Source organism: Heterocephalus glaber, unplaced genomic scaffold (assembly GCF_053883595.1).
Source record: "Heterocephalus glaber isolate CG9 unplaced genomic scaffold, H.glaber_assembly_v1.0 deba00001610, whole genome shotgun sequence".
Lineage (NCBI taxonomy): Eukaryota > Metazoa > Chordata > Mammalia > Rodentia > Bathyergidae > Heterocephalus > Heterocephalus glaber.
Window position 1 is genome coordinate 25015770 of NW_028258381.1, and position 23460 is coordinate 25039229.

Consider the following 23460-nt stretch of genomic DNA (forward strand, 5'->3'; position numbering starts at 1 on the left):
AGCCCGCTGCGGCACACGTGCCATAGGTTCGCCACCACTGGGTATCTGAACAGGCTTCCGGGGGAGGTGGTTGAACCTAGCAAGTCTGTCTTTGTATCAGGGATGCAGTCAGAGGAGATCTGGGAATTCCCTCTGTGTCCAGCTTGGCAGCCCACTGGCAGAAAACTGGGGCTCCAGGAGAAAGAAAAGGTCCCACCTTCGCCCTGAGGCCAAGTGTAGACCTCAGTCTCAGCTTCTGACAGGAGTGCAGGAGAGTTTGTTAGCTCATACAAACTGAGGTTTCCTGATCCTGTGCCCCCTTGGCATCTTCCAAGGAGAGGACTGGCCCCGAGCAGACTCCAGTCCTTTTGGGGCTTCCTCATGTCTCAAAGCCCACTTTCAATCCTTAAAATAGGGGCTGGGCCTCAGGACAGGCAGACTAAAAGAAAGTGGTCTTGGGAGTTACAATACGAAAAAACATCTGCATTGATCATCACAATGGCTACTTATGCTTTACAAAAATATTTATCTGCTGTCTCTCAAGCCCTAGAAAATAGCAATTTGCCTAAATTACTTACGTACATCTCCACACTCGCTCCAGCATGAGTTAGGACATAGCTCATAGTGAATATTGATAAATGATGTTACACTGTATTAGTCTGGAGAGTGGTGTGTGTGTGTGTGTGTGTGTGTGTGTGTGTGTACACATATATGTAGGTGAGGGGAGATTTGAGTATGGAGCAGGGAAGAAGAAACAGGGTAATAAGTTTGGTTTTCTTCAAATTACATGAAATAAATGAATCCCTAAAGAAATGGGGGGCTCAGCTGGGGATGGTGGCCTATAATCCCAGCACTCTGGGGGGCTGAGGCAGGAGGATCACAAGTATGAGGCCAGTTTGGGCAGCTTAGCAACTTAGTGAGATCCTGTCTCAATATTAAAGAAAAAAAAGGCTAGGGATGTAACACAGTGGTGAGGGCCGGGCTAGGTTTAATTCCCAATGCCACATCATCATCATCATCATCATCAATGGGGTTCAAAATTACCAATGAGAAGAGAACACATAGTGTTTAAAAGTTGGGCTTTGGAATCAAGCAGACCTGCATTTAAATCTACCTATTTGATTCTTCCAGCTGTGTGATCTTAAACCAATGACTCAATCTTTCTGAGGCTCAGCCCCCTTATCTGTAAACTGGGGCTGATGCGGATCTTACAATGATGTAATGTATGTAAAGCCCAGGGCCACCACAAGGATGGCTGCTCTGGTGACAGATGTCATAGCACACACTGAAGACATCAGGCCCACCCAGCATGTATTGGCTGTGCCCCTCCAGGAAGGGACAGGCCCTGTCCTGCCTTCTCTGCTCTTCTCTGCAGCCCCCCAGCATCCTGTTTGCTGCCCCTCCCAGCTGCAGGCCCGGTGCGCTTTGGGCCCGAACCCATCTTGAGAGCTCATAGGCTGTCCCTGCCCCTCCCCCAGGTCAGGAAAATCTTCACACCCTAAGGCCTCATCTCTCACTGTGACTATGTTGAATGACGAGGCCCAGAGCAAAGGCAAGCACCTGGACACGAAGCCAATCAGGTTCAGGAGTGCCGAGGACTCATGTGGACTCCGCAAGTCCCTCATTCGCAGGGAGCCAGCTCTGCCAACACCGACCACCACCACGCCAAACTTCCTCTCAGGCTGAAACACAGGGCACCAAGGCAGGATTTGAGAACACTCCAGCCATCTCAGGGAAAACAGCAAACCAGAGGACCATCCAGGGTCCTGATGAGAGACAAAAGCAGCCAGCCCAGGACACACAAGAAGCCATCACGCACGCCAGGTGTGGAAGTGCTTGCCTGTCATCCCATCACTCTGGGAGACTGACCCAGAAGGACTGTAAGTTCAAGGCCAGCCTGGGCAAATGAGTGACTTAGCGAGACCCTATCTCAAAATAAAATATTTTAAAAACCTAAAAAGGGCCAGGGATATAGCTCAGTGTGAAGGCCAGGCTAGGTTCAAACTTGCCTGGGTTCAAACCTGCCTCAGCTTCCCAGAGTGCTGGGATTACAGGTGTGAGCCAGCACGTCTGACTCAAGTCCACTTTCTCAAGTTACACAGTAACTCAATACAATCCATACTGAGTTTTAAAATCATCTCTAATATAACCTACATTTCTTAACTCAGTTCTTGAATGTCTCTGAGTGTCAAACATCACTGTCACCTCAGCAGGCCCTTGTCCTTCACCTCTGAGGCCCCATTGTGACTACTCCCCACTCCTTCCGCCCCACGTTCCTTTACCCACTTCTCTAGTCTTGGTCCAAGATTTCTTCCAAATGTTTGTGGAATTTCTACATATTTTGCTATTATTTATTTCTTATGTAATTCCACTGTGGTCAAAGAACATTCTTCACATGGTCTGAATCCTTTTAAAGGTATTGAAGCGTGCTTTAGGGTCCAGAATAGGGATATCTTGGTGCTACAATTTGGATCTGGAATGTTCTCACTGACCATGGACTGAAACTGAAATAACCCTTTTCTCTTTATGAGTTGATTTATCTCAGGTGTTGTTTACAGTAGTAAAAAGCTGATAGATACACTTGGTTGTATTCTGTGCATACTTGAAAAGAACATGAATCCTGCTGATGCTGGGTGGAGCCTTGTCCACGTCTGCTGGATCAAGTTGACTGATGGTGCTGTTAGGTTTTCCACATCCTTGCTGATTTGTTCTCTAATGGTTCTAACAATTACAGAGGAGAAGTGAAATCTATGAACATAATCATATTACAGACTTGTGTATTTCTTTTAGTTCTACAGTTTTGCACCCATGTATTCTGAAACTGTGATTAGGTACCTACTTGTTAGGATGGTTATGTCAACTCCTTCATCATTCTGAAATGACTATTTTTGTTCCTGGTAATACTTTTTGCCCTGCTTGTAATTTATGTTGTCTGTTATTAACAATTCACTTCCAGTTTCCACTAATTAGGATTAGCATGGTGCCTTATTTCTCATGCTTTTACTTTTAATTTATGGGTGGTTTTATATCTAAAGTGGGTATTTTACAGGCAGCATCTAGTTAGGTGTTACCTTTTGATTCACTCTAACAATCTCTGCCTTTTAGTTACAATATTTAGAGGACAATTAACACTGTGACTAATGATACGAGTTTCAATCCAAATCCAATCCAAATCTTCCTAATTTATCCAATCTGTTAGTTTCCTTTTCTGCCTTTTTAAATTAAGATGATTTCTTATCATTCCATTAGCAATAACTTTTTAGAGACAATTCTAAGGCTTTTTATTGGATATATTTTAATTATCACAGTCTACCTGAAAGCAATATTATGGCATTTCACATGTAATAGCCTTATGACAGTATATTTCCATTTTTCTCCCTCTTGAACTTTGTACCACTGCTACACAATTGGCTCTACATTTGCTATTAACCCCTTGAAATACCAGTTAGATTTCAGTCTGGAAAAGAGAAATCAGTTATATTTCACTTAACAGCAAAGGTCTGTTCTGAGAAATGCATTGTTAGGTGATTTTGGTATTGTGGGAACATAGCAGAAAGTACTTACACAAACCTAAATGGTATAGCCTATTACACACCTCACCTACACAGCATATATGCAGTTCTTCAATGAACAGAGTATCATTTTATGTGTCACACAACTGTATTGTAGGTGTAAAGAATTTCAACACCGGGACTTAGAGGCTGTGAACCATTGCTAGGAACCATTGCGTCCTCTGGGGAGTTCACCTAGAGCAGCATCTCTGACCGTCTCTGGCAACACTGAAGTGTGTGCTTCTTCAGAGCCTGCCCAGAAGAAAGCAGTGCAGCCTCTCACCTTGCAGCTAAAAGGTGATTCCTGGCGACTGACTGTGGCTCCTGCTCAGCCACATGCTCTGGCCTTGACCCACACCCTCAGCTGAAAATGACACTGTGGGTAAAAGTCCCTCTCTTCCACCTCGACATCTCCCAGGAGATTCTAACTGGCTGCCTTCACACAGACACACACACACACACAGACACACACACACACACAGACACACACACACACACACACACACACACACACACACGAACACTGGGGGTTGTGATTCCAGACTTCTCTTCTGCAGGCAGGAAGGACACAGGAAGGGCCAGCCACAGTGACCCACGGACAACAAGCATTTTAACCCAGTTAGCCTCTTCCAGTCTTATGTTTTTAGTCTTTGTTTTCCGACAATCTCTTTACCAAACAGCAGTGAGATAGCCTCCCGAGAAATCTGGACAGCTCAAACACATATCCATGATCAAACATTACTTCTTTTTTGACAAAAGATGATAAGCATTCGATTATTAGACTATTATAATGTTACTATATTTCATCTGATTAGAATAAATATTTATGGTACTCCTAAGATTTCCTACCTTCCACATAACCAGCAGGCTAGTAAGTTTGCATTAGCTTCAAAAAAAAGCCATACAATTAAACAGCTTCACTATAAATAGCTAAACTGTTCTGTTTGTGTCATTAGTTAATGATAGACAAACGTGTGCACAAAACCTGGCTTGTGGATTGTGTCAGAGTGCATTATGAACTGCTTTAGGGTTTGGTTTAGATATTGTTCCCTTGCAAAACTGACACACAAGCCAGGCACAGTGGCACACACCTGTAATCCCAGCACTCTGAGAGGCTGAGGCAGGGAGATCATAAGTTCGAGTCCAGTCTGGGCATCTTAGTGAGATCATCTCTCAAAATAAAAACTAAAAATAAGGGTTGAAGTGTTTGTTGCTCAGTGCAAAAGCCTGGTTCACTCCTCAATTAAAAAAAAAAAAAGACACACCTAGATAATATATTGGTGAGAACTGCTATTTTGAGGAAAACTAATTGCTAGAGCATCTTCATTTTATGTGAAGTCTCTTCAAGGCATGTTCTGAAAATGAAACTGCAAATGAAAGAAAGCAACTGCAAGTGAAATGGCTAGGGCTAGCGAGGAATAGCTTAGTGGCAGAGCACTTGCCCAGCTTGTTCAAGGCCTAGGGTTCAAGCCCCAGCACCATACCATCCCTCTGTCACAGCAGCTAACTCTCTGTGGGTAGGAACCAGAGGCACAGAAAGAAAGGAAGAAAGACAAGTGGGAGGGGAAAGTGCACACAGATTGGGAAGAGGCTGAAGTCTGCAGAGAATGCAGCCCGGAAGAAGTGCCCAGTAGAGGAGCACACAGTGGACTTCTAGGCCCCAGAGTGTCTAAAATCCAGCCATGCTCTCCCATCTTGAACACATAGTAAAATGCCACTCTAGTGGTAGTATTTTAAGAGATGAAGAACATGAGTGGTTTTGAGACAGCAGAAAAGGGACACACCTAAAGGACAGCAAAAACAAATTCAAGATCAAGGAATAATCACAAAGCAAACCTGCTTCCCTACCCCTGGACTCAGAGAAACTGGTTTTGGGTACTCCACACCTGAAAATGTAGTTTACAGAAAATCAGTATTAAGAGAATGTATTCTGCCAACTTAGAAAAAAAAAAAAGGTTTAAGGTGAAAGATATAGAAGAAAATGTAAAATCACTACAACAGAAGAACTTTATGTCCAAGGCATGAAGGTAGGTGCTGGACTACTGCTCTGAGAGAGAGAAAGTCAATTCCAAACAATCAAACAGATCAAGCTCATATTTTTCATCTACTATTTGCAAGGTCCAAAAAGTTTGACAATAGAATGGTTGGCAAGGGAAAGTAGAGATCTTCACATGCTGGAGAAGGAAGCAGACACAGTAAAGTAGTAAAGCTCAGATCCGAAATGTTCCCAAAGCCCAGGTGAACACACAGCTTGTTCAAGGGTTGCTTCTAGCCTGGGCACCACTGGGAAGTGTGGAACTTTGAAGAGTTGTAGTCTACTTGGGAAAAGTCAGGTCAGTGGGATATGCCCTTGAAGAGAATATGGGGACCCCAGTCCTGCTGCCCCCTTTTTACTTTGCTTCCTGGAAGCCATCAGTCAAACTATCCTGCTCTGTCACACAGTCCTGTCATGATGGACTGGGCCACTAAGGTCCAAAGCACAAAGGTTAAGTAAGCAACCATGCACTGAAACTTCTGAAACCATGAACCAAAATAAACCATTTCCTTTATTAAGTTGATGTCCTCAGTATTTTGTAACACCAACAGAAAGCTGACTATCACAGAGAGAAAAATAGGCAGCCTAGCCAGGTGTGATAATACATACCTATAATTCCAGCACTCTAGAAGACTGAGGCAGGAGAATCCTAAGTTTGGAGCTAGCCTGGACAACTTAGCAACTTAACAAGAACATGTTTCAAAATGAAAAATAAAAAAGAGCTGGGGATGTAGTTCAATTCCCAATACCAAGAACAAAAGAAGGAAAGGAGAAAGAAAAGGAAGGAGGGAAGAAAATAAAAGGAAAGTGGAAAAATAGGCAACTTAATTTATGGAGAACAATTTGGAAGTATTCAGCATAGATAACATGCAAATACCCTTCACTCTGTTAAATCCATCTGTAAGAATAGGTCCTACAGAGTTACACTAGTGAAATGACTTAACCTTTTGCAGCCTTACTTATAATAAACAAAAGATCAAATAATCTGTAAAGCAGGTGGGTGTATAGGTTATAGTACACTTGTAAAATGGACTAGTACACACCTGTAAACAATGAACATAAAAACTCCTTATGTATTGAAAACAAGTGCTCTCCAAAATACATCATCAGGTGAGAAAAGTAAAATATAGAACAGCTGAATTGTGTGCCATCCTTAGCATAAAAAAGGAGGAAACCTGAAGGAAAAATATGTATCGCATATTCTTAACATCTCCCTAAAAGGAGGCCCTGGTGGGCAGTGGTGACACGTTCTCACTAGGAGCTGAGAGACAGGACACCATCGGGGGAACAGGGGTGGGAGGGAAGAGGGCTCCTCACAGTCTTTTGTAATCCTTTACATGCATGTATTATCTACTCAAATAGAAACAATCACCTCCAATAGCTATCCGTAGTGGAGGGATGCCCTGAGAAGGCGGGGCAGTGTGGCTGGTAGCCTTTGGTCACTGTCCTCGTCCTTCCTGGACTTCCCCTACAGTGCTGGATGTCATCTGCTGTCCTACCTCTGGGACTCTCTGTCCCCACCATGCTCTGTCCAGTGTCCCCAAATCACCCAGATTCCCCACACCTGTGGGTGACAACTGTTGCTCCTCTCACCTCTCCTGGTCCTACCTCTCTGCTGCACTAAGGCGTGTGGTCCTTGGGCCATCCAAGGCCTTTGTCCACCATGTTCAAAAGCACCTCGGCCACGTGCTCCTGGACTCACACACACTGGACATGTAAGTGGACCTGCTTTGAACTTGCTCCTTAATCTTCTCTCACCTCATAGCACCATGGTGCTATGGTGCTTCATAATTCATCACCTTCCTTTTTCATCCTGCCCCCAAGGCGTGTATATCCCAAAGCCCTATCCTCAACCCTCTGTTCTTCTCTCGCTTCCATATTCCCAGAGTGGACAGTCCCTCATGCTTAAGGCCTATATGGCCACCCTCTGCTGAAAGACATCATCTTCTTCCAGTTTCAGTCCCAAGAAGAAATGCAAATGGGGCATTTCTTGCTGGCTGTCTTGTAACCTGGCTTGTCATGCTTTGCTGAATCCCAGTTATCTACTCCACCTGACCTTCTGTCCTCTGAACTTCTGGGCAAAGGCTGGAGGCTCTAGCCTCCCACCAGGCTGCCAGCCAGAAAAGCTTGTGATCCTGGGTCTCATTCCTATCTTACAAAAACACTCTCTGAGATCAAAGGGCTGACTGTGGCTGGAGATCCTTCTGCACCTTTCCTCTCCTGCTAGCATCTGAGTCACGCAAGTTTTCCTCAACAACTTCTGCCATGTGAGTTGCTTCCTCCACGTTTCCACTGACTGCCCAAGCTCTAGATCTCATTCCAATTTTGCTCAGCAGCCTCTGAGCCAGCCAGTCAGTCAACTGGCAGTGTCTTAGCTATCTTTCTCATTGCTAAGACAAAATACCTGACACTCAGAGTTAAAGGAGGAAAGGTTTATTTTGGCTCACAGTGTGTAGAGGTTTCACTTCATAGCTGGCTGGCTCCAAGACAGGGTGGCATGGCAGAGGGGCATCACAGAGGAGAAACGGTTCATAGCAGGCAGAAGGCAGCAAAAGCAGCAAACAGCAAACTAGAACAGCAGCCCTTTTTCTGTCCCTTATATTCTATCCAGGCTGCATGCCCTTAGGGTAGGCAGCACTCACACTCATGGTGGGGTACCCTTAATCCTAGAATCACACCACGAGTCAATCCCAGCATCACACATCCTTAATCCCAGCATTACATACTCTAGATCCAGCCACCTCCAAAATCCAGCTATGACTACATGAGGTTTCGGGGGAACATCTAGACACAGGCCATAACACTCAGTGAGGACAAACTCTGAGACTACAGCTAGATCCTTGGGGACACTAAGGTGAACAAGGCATGCAGATGATGTGTTTGAAGTCAGGGGGCAGAAGGCAACCAGAAAAGAGATAAAGAAAGGGCAGGGGGTCGCCAAGGATATAGCTCAGTGGTTCCGCCACCTGTCTCGCAAGTGCAAGGTCCCAAGTTCAAGTTCAATCCCTGGTACCAAAAAAAAAGAAAAGGCAGGGGGGACTCACACACGAGAGGTGTCCCTTCCAAAGAGAGGACTCTAAAAAACTCTTCATGATGCATAAACAGCAGAAGAACTGCATGGACAGGATTAGCTGGCTCTGGACGTGACTAAAGGCACTCAGAGTCACATCAGGACTTCATCTCCATTCTGCCTCTTAACTCCCTGTTCCTATTTCTTAGGTCAATTTACATACCATTCATTTTCCTTACCTACAAAACATAGGTAATAACAACATCCTGACCAGAGGCTTTCAGTTAGGAGTAAATGGATACACAACCCAGGGGCTGTAGAGCAGACAAAGTGTGTGTGATATCTTGAAATAAAATAGAGTAGAAGAAAGAAAGACAATAAGACATAAACTATAACAAAACACAATTATGTCAACTAAAGATGTATCACACAGGAGTTGCAGGGGTCAGGAGCAGGAGGGGAGGCAGAGATCATGAAGGGGCAACAGAAGGGAGTGATCTGGGGTGAGGTTCTGTACCCCAACTGTGGTGACAGTCACACAAATATCTGCATGTATTTTAACTCACAGACCTGCACACACACCCCAAAATTCAAATTTACTCTATATAAATTTAAACAGTATTTATACAAAAACATATTTTCATGAACACATAGAAACACAAAGCAAAGTATTTAATACATCAGGATAGCTGTCTTTGGCAGGGTGAGTACGGAGATGGAGAAAAAACTGAATTAAATAAATAAATACAAGCAAGGTGTGGTGGTGTACACCTATAATTCCAGGACTCTAGGAGGCTGAAGCAGTAGGATAGCATGTTAGAGCTCAGCCCGGGCAACTTACTGACCTAGAGAAATCTTGTTTCAAAATAAAAAATAAAAAAGAGCCAGGGATGTAGTTCAGTGCAGAAGCCCTGTGTTCAATTGCTAGCACAATAATAATAATAGTAATAATAATAATAATAATAAATGCAACGAGGGCCTTTGCACAGACCAACATAAACAACACGTCATGCACTGGGAGGAGGTCTGTCCTTTGTGCCTAAGAGGGGAGAGAATGATTCAGAGGAGGGTAAGGATCCAGAGTAAAGCTGAGGAAGAAAAGAATTAAAGAAGCAAGGAAGAAATGAAGAGGCAAAAAGAAAGGCAACTAAAAGATGTAAAAGATATTATGGTTTCATGTAACAATAAATTCCACAAATACAAGTACCACATCTATAACCTTTGTTACCATCATAGCCTTCAAGCCAAGTCTCAAAGCCAGCACAAGTTTGTGGCATTTGGTAGCTGGCAATCAGAGCGTGGTCCTGAGGAACCCAAGTGAAGGAGACTAAAGCAAGCCCAGCTTGGGCTGTCATGAGCTTGGGGTACCAGTGGGATCTTAAATGAAGATGAGCAACAGGCTGCTGGCTGTGTGGATCTGCAGGAGAGGAGGAAGATCTGCTTCAGCAGACGAATTTGGGACTTCCCTGAACACACGATTGACGACAACAGCTGTGGAGACAGAGGCACTCACCAGCAGTAGGCAGAGCAAGAAGCAGTGGGAAAACACAGACTCTTAAGGAGTAGGGAGAAGAGGAGCCTAAGAAAGAATCTGAGAAGTGACCAGAGTGACAGGCAGAAACCCTGGGTGTCAAGAAGAAGGTGATCGATAGTTGTGTTCGTCAGCTTTCTGTCACTATAACAAATACCTAAGGTAATCAATTTATAAAGCAAAAAGGGTTTTTTTGGCTCCTGGTTTTAGAGATTCCAGTCCACATTCAGTTGGTCCCCTTGCTTTGGGCCTATGGTTGGCAACACATCATAAGGGGAGGGAGGAGAGGAGGAGATAAAAAGAATTAAGATGTGTTATGGACATGTACCAATACCCCATGATGAGTATAATCACTAGGTACTGCAAACATGTATGAAAGGAAGAAAGAATGAAAGAAAGAAAGGAAGAAAGAAAGAAAGAAAGAAAGAGCTATTTAGAGGGGAACCCAAGTCTACAAGTGTTTTTAAAAGATTGAGAGGGAAAAAAAACTAAAAGAAATTGTTGAACTGATAAGACAGAAAAGAAAACCAGTGGCTAACAGAACTGTTTCTGGGCCAGGCTGTCTAAGCTCAATACTAGCGCAATCTTTCTATTGTTTGTTTGGAATGTAAGATTCCAAACAGGGAGCCCCAGTATGAGCTACAGGATCCTTAGGTAGGAGGCCACAGCCAGATGTGGTGGCACAGGCCTGTAATCCCAACACTCTATGAGGCTGAGGCACGAGGATAGCAAGTTCTAGCCCAGCCTGGGAAACACAATGACTTAGCAAAACCTTGTCTTAAAAAATAAAAAGGGTTGGGAACACAGCTCACACTATGATGGCCCTAGGATTCATGTCAGTGCTCAAAACAAACAAACAAACAAAAAGCATGTGGTCAACAGAAGTCAAGATAACACAGTAGCAAGACTTGCTTTTGACTGTTTACATTTCCTATCTTTTGAATTCTGTCCTATGTACAATTTATTTCAATTGTCACTAAAATTAATTTTTATACAACTTAGATTGTTGGTGGCCCAGAGAAGACTGGCTTCAGTATAATGGTAGGAAATGAAGCCACAGTACAATAGGTCAAGAATGACTCAGGGAGGAGAAAATGGAGAAATGAGCTGCAGATCTCTCCTCTCTCTCTCTCTCTTTCTCTCCCTTTTTCTCCCTCTCTCTCTCAGCCTATCTCAAAGGGGATGAAAAAGGTAGGGTAGCAGCTGTTCCACAAGATGTGAGATGTTATTTTTCTCTAAAGAAAGTAAAAATGAAACCATTTTGAAATGTTGATGAGAAAGAGCTAGTGGAAAAGAGGTGAATAATGCAGCTGATAAAGGAGATAATTAAGGAGGCAGTGCAAGGTCTTGGCAGGCAGGAGCTTTTGCAACCTGAGAATGAGAAAGGTATGCCTTCCATAGGATTGCCCTGACAAGGTGAGGTGCGTGTGGATGCAACCCAACATCTACGCCCCCTTCCTCTTTCTCCACCAAGTCCAGGGGTGAAGAAGCTGCTGACTAGGCTAAGCCAATCAGTGAAGCCCCTGCTCCTCAGACACAGTGATTGGTCCAGCAATAGACACGTGATCTGATTCTGGTCAATAAGACTAAGGAGGCTTTTGTTGGGGCTTCACAAAAAAGAAATTTCCACCTTACTGAAAGAGCTGCAGAAAGCCACTTCTTTCTCCTGCTGGAAGGGAATGAGCAAGGGTGCAGCCCAATGTGTAGCTGGCAGCCATGCCATAACGCAGGGAGAATGGGCCCTAAGGTGGAGACAACACTAGCATGGAGAATAGAGGGAGGAAAAGATCTTGGGCCCTTGATGAGCTCTCTGAGCCACTGGATCACCCAGCTGGAAAAACCACCCTTCATCTGGGCTACAGGAAAAAAGCCACAGTAGGGCTGCTCACAGTGGTGTATCCCTGTAATCCCAGCACTCAGGAGGCCAAACTTGGTTTGAGTTTGAGGCCAAACTGGGCTGCATAGTTGGTTCAAAGCTGGCCTGGACTACAGGGCAAGACCCTATCTCAGAACAAAAGAAACAAAAGGCACATCTGTTTAGGGTTTCCAGTACTCACAGCTTCTCTCACTGATGAACATCCCTTCCACGCAACCAGAAACAAGACACATGGAGGCAGGAACTGAGTGAGACAATATCAGGTGGAATTTTTACGTATTTCTCTGTAAAGTAAAGTGATCCAGATGCTAAGAGTGAGGAGGGTACTGTAAAGAGTACAAAGATAGAGTAGAACAATGGAGACTGGATCTGATTGTCCAGGACAATGGGAAAGAGAGCTACGTGGGCTGAGTCCCTGGATAAGGGTTCTGAGACACCTGCCAGCTGCAAACAGCTGCTCTCCCACAACAACCAAGCCTCTGAGTTTGTGGGACAAGGACAAAAGGAGTTGAAGGGATAACCGCAATACCGTAGTGATTGAAGTGATGAAGCCCAAGGTCCAGGATAGACTGGGAAGGGAGTTAGAAGAGGAAGGGGCAAATGAGTAAAACGAAGACAAGAAAGTATGACCAGGACAGACACCTCCTTGGATTAAAGAACAGGAAGTGAGAGCACCAAGGAGACAATGCAGACCAGTCTGAGTAAACAGAGTGAAGAGTCCCCAAATAATACAGGCATCTGGGCCCAGGACCCACCCGACCCTGCCACCACCCTCAGCTCCTGAGTGTTGTTCCAAGATTAGCTGAAGTGGGTGCATTCAGATCTAAATGAAGCTGGGTAGACACAGATAAGAACTCAGAGGGGCCTAATTCTTCCTATATCATCCAGAGCCATGATCACATTGGTAGGTTGGAGGGGAATATTTTCAAGTTTGTGCTGCTGTTTCTGAATGCTTTGTAGGGGGAAAGGATACTCTGGAAATAAGCAGCGGACACTGCCAAAAAAAAAAAAAAAAAAGCTTTCCTTCAAATAGTTTTTATAAAGGACTCACCTGTGCATTCATCTTGGTTTCTTTCTTCAGTGGCTGTGAAGACAGAAGCAGAGGGTCAGGACTCTGGTGGCACCACCCCAAGCTCCACAGGAGCACCACCTAGTCTCCTCCCCGCTTTTTCTTGCACCACTTCCACTCCCATCAGTCCCATTTTCCACAAATGCCTCCAGCAAAGACCTCTAGGTGTCTTCCACTCTAGGACTACTGATGGCCAACTTCCTCGGGACATTTCCAAGATCCCTCTCCTATGGAAGAGTAGCTAGAAATGATGCCCCATGGAAAAGATGTGCTTGGAGAGGATCTCTCTCATTTAATTTAATTTAGTTTAATTTAATTGTTTTGCTGTGCTGAGGATTGAACCCTGGGTCTTGTGCATGCTAGGCAACAACTCTGCACTAAGCTGCACCGAACCTCTAAGCATAGTTCTTAATTTCCCCTTGTTAATGAATACAAGCAAAGCAATAAGAATGACACATCTTTTTCTCCCCTCCTAGCTCAGAGTTTCCAGAGGACTTCAATTTATTTTGTTAAAAAGACAGTTCAGCAAGCTACTACTCTGGATCCTTAGCATTAAAGAGGAGAGAGCAAACAGGTGTGCATGAGTGAGAGACATGAAGGAAGAAAAGAGATAAGGGGAAACAGGAAAGAGAAGGAAAACAAAGAGACGTGTAGCATAACAGTGGCACAAAACCAAAGAATTCCTGGAATTGCTTGTTGAAAATGAGTATTTCTGGGCTCCACCCCCAGATCCTGATTCAGAAGGCCTAGAATAGAGGGGAGGCTAAGAATCTGCATTTTCATCAGGCATCCAGGATATCATGGACAGAAAGGTGGTCAGGAGCCAGCCTTGGAGAAACTCTGGAATTGGAAGTAGAACAGAGAAGCCTGTAACTTTTTCATTCATTTGTCAGAGCTGCTAGAAGTGCTGCTGTGTTTTAACTAACACTGAGCAAGTGGATAACCAGGGATGATGAAGAAGGACTAAACACACCTCTCCAGCCTTCCCACCCAGGAGCAATGTCCAGGAGGACAAGGAGAAAGGCCAGGAAGCTCCGTGGTCTCTGAAAAGGGAAGGCTGAGGCATCCCCATTTTGGCCCAGCCTTGCATATGATTTGATTCTTTTTGGTTAAATGTAGGGATGATAACATGAATAATAACAGTTAAGTAATAACCCCATTGACTCTGGAGACCCAAAGACTATGCAGGGAAGTCTACATGGTGATCATCTGGAGTTTTCACTGAGAAGCACACATCTCCAGCAACCCTCCCCTCCTTCTCTCTTCCCACTATTTGCTGCTTTGAGAGCAGGTCTCGTGATGCAGTCAGGCTATATGCTGTCTTTCGCAATCTGGAGCCTTTTTCTATCACTTAACAGATGTGAAAAAGGGACCTTGAAGAAAAACCTAATAGTCGAGTGTGCCATAGTGAGCAGACTTTCTTCTCGGGTCCTAGGGAGTCAATGTAAATGTGATGTCCCCTTGTGCGTGAAATATCTCAGAGTGATGACTTAGATGCGGAAGGCTAAATTTGGGTTGGGGGGTGGGGGAGCTAGAACTAAGTGGAGGGTCCATGCGGGATAACATTGTGAGCCACACAACTCTAGTTGCCCTCCCGAAGTTCCTCTAGAGCTTCCATGGGAATGAGGAAGTCAGATAAAAAGCCACACAAATATGAGGAGAGTGGTAAGAGTTAGGAGCTTGTTTGTGTCAGCTGCTTTATATACATTAATCCCAATTCTCACGACCTTGGCAGAAACAGCTAAGATTAATTGCATTGTATAGATGAGGTACCTGAAGCTCATGGAAGGTACGAGCGCTCCTAGCCAAGTTTCCAGAGGACTTTAATGTATTATGTGACAAGAGCAATTGATCAGGCTACTGATTAGCATTCAGGGTCTCACAGGCTTTAGTCTCACTGCCAAGGCTTTGTGGCCTTGCCCTGTCATTTCCAGACCTTCCAGTTCTGAAGCCAAACTAAACTGCCCCAGACACTTTTACAGAACTTGTCTTATTCTCAGTCCAAAGGCTTTTATAACAGGCGAGACCTGGTGTTTGGCCCTGTGTCATCATGGGCTTCTCAAACAATGGTGGTCAACAGTCTCCACATTTGTAGGCTGAACAGCTGGACTTCAACTCTAAAGTCAGCTTTAGTTTTAACATATTTGCTGGTTCCCAGAAAAGGAAATCTAGGTACTTCTTAAACATATGGAATGATATCTGACCTCAGTCATGATCAAAGATATAAACTAAGACATCACCAAAAGATCCTCTCAGATGGATAAATCAAAATGTGTGCTGGAGCGTGTTGGGCAAAGACTGGTGAAGAGTACACTCTCTGCTACTCCTGGGGGGTTCCAGGTGGGGGCCAGCTCTGTGGAGGATGGGTAAGCATTAGCTATTAAAATGCCAAATGCACATAACCTGTGACCTAGTAACTCCACTGCTTCTCATTTCTGTCTCCACCCCCAAACCACGTTCAGAGGAAATCATTAAATTGCCTTGAATCCTCTTGTCTTTGTAGAAACATCAGTGTTCTGTTTTGTTTTGTTTGTGGCACTGGAGATTAAACCTGGGGCCTTTGTGCTAAGCTGTGCTCCCAGCCCTTTTTAAATTTTTTTATTTTGAGATAGAGTCTTGCTAAGTCACAATGAGAACTTCCAGCAAAGCTTTCCTTTAAGAGCAATTTATAAAACTATATGAACTTATGAACTTTACTAGTCTTCCACAGACTCTGGGGTAAGCAAAGTAAAACAAAAGAAATTCAGAGGAATGACTATGTGTGAGAAAGAATCCTCCTTGGAAATGCTACCATGTTTAGGCAACAGGGTGTCTCACCCATGATGAACTTTCCCTACAGCTTTCAGCTCCCCTTCTAATACAATAGCCCTGATAGGAAGCATGGCAACACCAGACTAGGTGAGATCTGGCTCCACTTTTCAACACTCGCCAAAGTTGGGATCTGAAATGTCCACAAAAGACTCACATGTTAAAGGTTCAGTCACCAGCTTGTGGCATTATTTGGAAGTGGTGGAAGCCTTCAGAGCTGAAGCCTAGTTAGGGGCAGTTAGGTCACTAGACGTGAGACCATGAAGGTAATATTGGGACTCAAGTCACTCCCTGTCTCTCTCTTTGCTCCCTGACTGCCATGAGGTGGGCAGTCGCCTCTACCATGCATACCCACCATTACGTGCTGCCTCCCTGCAAGCCCAAAAGCAACAGACCAGCTTACCATGGATTGAAACCTCTGAAACTGTGAGCCAAAATAAAGCTTACCTCCTTCTACATTGTTTATCCCAGGTACTTAGTCACAATGATGGAAAGATAACCCAACACTCTACCAGCCCATCATGCACCTCTCCCTCCATGCCTCCTCACCCTCCTGACAAGACCCATTTTCACTTAAAAAGAATGCAGGGAAAATTGTATTCTATAGTTTATTAGATTCCTAAAACATCTAGGACCTAACCCCACAGTAAGAATTAGGTTTGTTTACTTTTTTCTTTCAAAGATTTAATATTTAAATGGTCAAACACAAAAGGATTTTAAGTTGTCATTTAGTATTATATTTAAATTTTTTTCACAAGAAACAGATACATATTTTTTTTCTCTTATATTTCTAACCCTTTTTGTATTGGGGATTGAACCCATGGCCTTACACTGAGCTACATCCCCAGTGTTTTTATTTTATTTTGAGACAGGGTCCCAGTTGCTCAGGCTGGCCTTGAACTTGTGATCCTCCTGCCTGAGCCACCCAGACAGCTAGGACTCTAAGTATGACCCATCATGCCTGCTTCTTTATATTTTTATTCTATTATAATTAGTGTGTGTGGTGCTAAGGATTGAAACAAGATCTTGTAAATGATAGCCAAGTGTTCTACTACTAAGCTACACCCCAAGACCAGATTTTTTTAAATCAATCTAAATTGCATTTTAGTATATAAGACTTTACTTTTCCCCAAATAACTGAGTTACTTCCACATTGTTTATTGAATATTTCATCTTTCCCCCCACTGACTATATTTAAATCTTATTGGTATAGTTATTTTCAGTCTCTGATATGCCATGAACCTATATTCTCATGTCTATAATACATATACTGTTCACATGACTATAGCTTTACCATGTGTTGACACCTGGTCATTCAAGTTCTCTTGTTAATTTTGTTCATTATTTTTATCTATTCTTGCTTATTTAGACCTCCAGATTAATTTTACAACATTTCTGTCAAGTTAAAAATTCCACTGGGATTGTGACTCTGACTATTCAGATGTATAAATTAAATTAGGGAAAATTAATAAGCATTTCCATCCAGAAACACTGTACACCTTTTCAAGAGTGGTCATTTAGAAAGTAATTAAAAAACAATGAAGAATAATCATGAGTTGATTCCTAAGGAAGAATCTTGAGTTTCTTCCTGAATTACTGCACAAGGACAAACAAAAGCTGAATTCAACTTTCCAATTTCAGTACAAAGTTAAAAAAAGAAGGATCTTTTGCATAAATAAATAAGCAATTTTAAGCAGGCTTCTCCTCCCCCTGTATCTACTGTAGCAGGACTGCTAAACAGTCTAGGAATTTGAGCCTTTATTTGCTTTGACCCCAAAGCTCAGACACTAAGGGTCTCTGAGGGTTGAAGACCTTGTCTTCAATTCACAGGACCAGAATTCTAGGTCTGGCATGGGCCTCTGCTAGCTTTGTGATCAAGGCTTGGGCCTATGATCTCACAGTGCATTTGTTTCTACACCTAGAAAAAGGAGAAGTGAGAAACATAAACAATCTTAGATAACTCCTATGCTCACTTTGAGTGCTGACATAGCATTTTGCTTTTGTTCTCTTCTGATTTTTCATGGCCATTTGTTTTTTGTTTTTTGGGTTTTTTGGTATTAAATTCTTTAATTGGTACATTGTAGGTATACAACACAATTACATTTCTCATTGGGAATTGTACCTTTACATAATGCATCTTGGTTCTTATTTTTTCCCCATTCCTAGCCCTCCCTTCACACCCTCCACCCTTCCCTATTTACAAAGACTTCATTTCCATTTTTTCCATTTCTCATCATTTTTCCTTTCCCTTCTTTCCTTTCCCCTGCCCCTCCCACTACCCCTACCCCTTTGGACCTTTTCTTCCTATTTTGCATTATCAATTATTCATTCTAATCATTGGTACATTTTAGGTATATAATATAATGACATTCATCACTGGAAATTTGCACCTTTACATAGTCTCTCTTGGTTCTTATTTTTCACCCTTGCCCAGCCCTCCCTTCAACCCCTCCAGTCCTCCCTATTTGAATAAGTTAACTGGAGGTTCTTTGCCTCTCTTCTGATTCCTAGGGGCAGACAGAGTATGCAAACTAGGTCAAGGCTCAGGTTATAACAGCTAGGAACCTGCTGCCTTACAGGCCCCAGGCACAAAAGTACTAAACAAGTAGAACTTGTCCCTGTCTTTATCTTTTCAAAACAAAAGCCACTCCTTTCCTAGCCCTGCTCATCTGCTCCACACCCTTGATTCCTCCTCATAGCCATTTCCAAAGCAATTTATCTTTTATTAAAAGTGATCTTGAGATAGTAAGAGGGAAATGAGATGACATCCAACAAATTATTCCTACTAAAGAATAAATAGGAGCCCAGCCATTTCATCTATAAGTGCACACAGATCCCGGGGAGCAGCTGTGGGGCCCAGGCCAGTGCAGCTGCAGGCTAATCCCAGCCAGGGCTCCACCCCAACCCCAGAGGCTCCTGCACACCTGCCCAAGCAAAGGCCTGTTCAGAAAAGAACTGCACAGGATCACAAGCTTCAACCAGAGGCCCACCATACCACTGGCCACACCCAAGGACCCTCCTGGAAAAGAACTATGCAGGCACACAAGCAATAGGCTCATCCTGATACCATTGATAAGTGCAAGGAGACTCTAGCCAAAGCCTTCACAGACAACAGGAACTGGGGTGCACAGACCCCACCCAAAAGCCCTCCCAGAAAACAGCTACGTAGGGGCCCCAGCAAGAGGCATACTTAGATACCATTCCAAATGTGCACAGGCCCCTGACAGGAGCCCACTCACACAACAGGTCAGCTCAAGGATCCAGAAGGCCACCACTCTGAACCCAGAAATTGGTGTACTGGTGAGCAGCAGATTAAAGGCTGCTGAGTGGCTTGCTGAGAATTCAAAACCATCGGGTGAGCAAAAAGTCACCTCAACAAAGGCACAGAAGGCTGCATCTGTTGAAATGAGGATACAAGTAAATAAATCTCAAAATCAGACCTCCAGATCACCTAAGGCAACCCCAAAGGGCAACGAGATCCACCTGGACTCACTGAACTGGCAACAAAAGAGGATCCGGAAAAAATGAAATCAGAAATAATTTCTCAGATGACGGCAGAGATTGTGCCCATAGTACAAGACATTATAAATAAATCTAGAGGGTACACAGCTAAAAAAATAGAGGAGCTGAGGAACATGATGGAATCCCAAAATAGGAAACAAATGGAATCCATAAAACAAATGCAAACAAATTTCCAGGAGATTAAAAATTTCATTGAAAGTCTATGCAGCATAATGAGCCAATGTGAGGACAGAATTTCAGATATAGAAGATAAGATTGCAATTAGTGACCAGGAAAAGAAAAATTTCTTAAAAATACTAAGGGACCACAAGAAATCAACCCAGGAGATGCTAGATGATGGAAAGAAGAGTAACATCAGACTGACTGGAGTCAATGAAGAAACAGCAGAGTGCATATGACATTAAAAAAAAACTGTTCACAGAAGTGATGGCACAAAACTTCCCAAATAGGGGAAAAGAACTTGACACAGAGACAAGGGAGGTACATAGGACTCCAACTAGCCATGATCAAAAAAAAAAATCTACACATAGGAATATAATAGTCAAGATTCCAGAAACTCAACAGAAGAACAAAATAGTACAATCAGAGGAAAGAAATAAATCACATACAAAGGAAAGCCCATCAGAATCACAGCAGACTTCTCAGCACAAATCCACAAGGCAAGAAGAGTGTGGAGTGATATATATCAAGCCCTAAAGGAAAACAACCTTCAACCCAGATTGATGTACACTGCAAAACTATCTTTCAAAACTGATGGAGAAATAAGATACTTTCATGACAAAGAGCACCTTAGGAACTTCATGAATATCAAACCAGCACTCCAAAATTTTTTTAACAAAATCCTAGGAAAAGATGAGGATCACAACCCCAGGAAGCCCAGTAGAATGAATCCATCAGGCACAATAAGAAATTAAAGCAAAGGGGGAGAATCTAACAAAAAGACAAAGTCATGACTAAAATAAGTCAATACATATCAGTTATAACCATCAATATTAATGGCCTCAATTCACCAATCAAAAGATATAGACTACCTGAATGGGACAAGAAGCAAGATCCAACAATATGCTGCATACAAGAAACACAATTCAAAAAGAAACTCATAGACTGAAAGTTAAAGGGTGGAAAACAATATTCCATTGGACAGGAACCTGACGAAAAGCAGGAGTTGCTATCCTCCTTGTAGATCAAGTGTATTTCAAACCAACACTGATTAAAAGAGACAAAGAAGGACACTACATCCTTGTAAAGGGAACAATCCAACAGGAAGCAATGACAATAATTAATATACATGCACCAAATACCAGTGCGCCCAACTATATAAAACAAACACTAATGGACATGAAAAATCATATCAGCACTAATACAATAGTAGTGGGGGACCTCAATACCCAAATATCACAAATAGATCAACTACACCAAAAATAAGTAACACTAGAACTCAACTGAACTCTTGAACAAATGAACTTAACATGTTTACAGAGTATTCCACCCCACAAAAACAGAATATATATTCTTTTCAGCTGCACACAGGTCATTCTCTAAAATAGACCACATACGCACTCATAGAACAAGTTTCAGTAAGTGTAAAGGAATTGAAATTATCCCCTGTATATTATCAGACTATGGTGCAATGAAATTGGAGATCAAGAGCAAAAGAAACAACAACAAAAAAAGAAACAAAAAAAATAAAAAATTAAAAAAAGAGCAAAAGAAACTGCAAGAATTTCATAAACACATGCAAATTGAACAACACACTTCTGAATAACCAATGGGTCACAGAGGAAATTAAAGAAGAAATCAGACAGTTCCTTCAATTAAATGACAATGACAATACAACATATTGGAATCTATGGGACACAATGAAAGAAGTCTTATGAGGGAAATTCATAGCAGTGAATACTCACATTAGGAAAACAGAGAGAGCTCTATTACACAACCTGATGCTGAACCTCAAGCTTCTAGAAAAGGAAGAGCAGGACAAACCCAAAGCTCATACAAAAGAGGAAATTATAAAGATCAGAGCAGAAATCAGTGAAATGGAGACTAAGAGAACAATAAAAAAAAATCAATGAAGCCAAGTGTTGGTTCTTTGAAAGAACAAACAAAATTAACAAACCCTTAGCCAACTTCATCAAAAGAAGGAAAGAAAAGGCCCAAATCCATGCAATTAGGAATGAAAAGGTTGAAATCACAATAGACGCAGCAAAAATACAGAAGATCACCAATTCCTACTTCGAGAACCTATACGCCAATAAAATGGAAAACACAGAAGAAATGGACAGATTCCTAGATACGTGTGAATTAAAAAGTTGAACGAAGATGACCTAAAAATTGTAAACAACCCAATATCAATCAATGAAATTGAAAATATAATTAAAGACTTATCAACTAAGAAAAGCCCAGGTCCTGATGTCTTCACTGTTGAATTCTACAAGACATGTAGAGAGGAACTACTGCCACTACTGTTTAAACTCTTTAATGAAACTGAAAAGGAAGCAATACTCCCGAATTCATTCCTGGAAGCAAGCATCACCTTGATCCCCAAAGCAGAGAAAGACCCAACTGAAAAAAGAGAACTACAGGCCAATCTCACTAATGAACATAGATGCAAAAATCCTTACTAAGAAACTGGTAAAGAGAATGCAGAAGATCATGAAGAAGATCACACACCCTGACCAAGTGGGATTCATCCCAGGGATGCAGGGATGGTTCAATATACGCAAATCAATCAATGTAATACACTATATCAATAGAGCCAAGGACAAAAACCATATGATCATCTCAATAGATGCAGAAAAAGCATTTGACAAAATCCAACATGCCTTTATGATAAAAACTCTCCAAAAAATTGGAATAGATTGTCTCTACCTCAATATGATAAAAGCCATCTATGAAAAGCTGACAGCCAGTATCATATTAAATGGTCAAAAACTGAAATCCTTCACACTAAAATCAGGAACAAGACAAAGATGTCCACTATCAGCACTCCTATTCAATATAGTTTTGGAAACATTAGCCAAAGCAATTAGACAAGAGAAAGAAATAAAAGGAAAAAAGATAGAAAATGAAGAAGCCAAACTGTCATTATTTGCAGATGACATGATACTCTATATAGAAGACCCCAAGAACACCACCAAAAGTCTTCTAGACTTAATAACCAAATTCAGTAAAGTAGCAAGATACAAGGTCAACACACAAAAATCAATAGCTTTTCTGTACACAAAAATCAGACTCACTGAGAGAGAAATGGGGCAATCAATTCCTTTCACAATAGCATCCAAAAAAATGAAATACTTAGGAATCACCTAACAAAAGAAATAAAAGACCTCTACTCTGAAAACTGTATTACTCTGGAAAATGACATTGAAGATGATATCAGAAAGTGGAAAGACATCCCTTGCTCCTGGGTAGGAAGAATCAACATAGTGAAAATGGCCATAATTCCAAAACTGCTCTATAGATTCAATGCAATCCCAACTGAAATCCCAGCAGCATACTTCACAGACCTTGAGAAAACAATCCAAAAATTCATTTGGAACAAGAAGAGACCTACAATAGCAAAAGCAATAGTGGGGAATAAAGACAAGGTAGGGGGTATCACAATCCCCAACTTGAAACTATACTACAAAGCCACTGTGATAAAAACAGCATGGTACTGGCAAAGAAACAGACCTGAGGACCAGTGGAACAAATTAGAAGATGCCGGAAAAACTCGAGACACACTCAGATACCTCATCTTCAACAAAGGAGCCAGACACCCTCACTGGAGGAAAGATAGCCTCTTTAATAAATGGTGCTGGTAAAACTGGGTTTCAACTTGCCAAAGAGTAAAACTAGACCTATATCTCTCACCATGCACTAAACTAAAATCAAAATGGATTAAAGATCTAAATATTAAAACAGAAACACTGAATCGGCTGGAACAGAGGTTAGGTAGAACTCTTGAAGACATTGGTGTAGGAAAAGATTTTATGGACAAAAGTTCAGTTGCCCCTGAACTAGCACAATCAACAAGTGGGATCTCTTCTTACTAAAAAGCTTCTGCACAGCAAGAGAAACCACCAACAGTGTGAAGAGAC

General features: G+C 42.4%; 1 protein-coding gene across 4 annotated transcripts in view; it reads right to left on the bottom strand.

Moving 5' to 3' along the window:
* The window catches only part of Blvra (biliverdin reductase A), a 43507-nt gene that overhangs the window by 14389 nt on the left and 5658 nt on the right, over positions 1-23460 (bottom strand). For 2 of the 4 annotated variants that reach the window (XM_087196388.1, XM_087196389.1), the window contains exons 2-3: positions 13034-13066; positions 1540-1661 (exon numbers count right to left, since the gene is read on the bottom strand). In XM_087196388.1, the coding sequence (XP_087052514.1) occupies positions 1540-1661; positions 13034-13045 (134 nt within the window). In that variant the 5' untranslated portion in view covers positions 13046-13066. Of the gene's footprint in view, positions 1-1539; positions 1662-2581; positions 2701-13033; positions 13067-23460 lie in introns of all 4 variants that reach the window. The other 2 variants (XM_087196390.1, XM_087196391.1) reach the window with 2 other exon arrangements.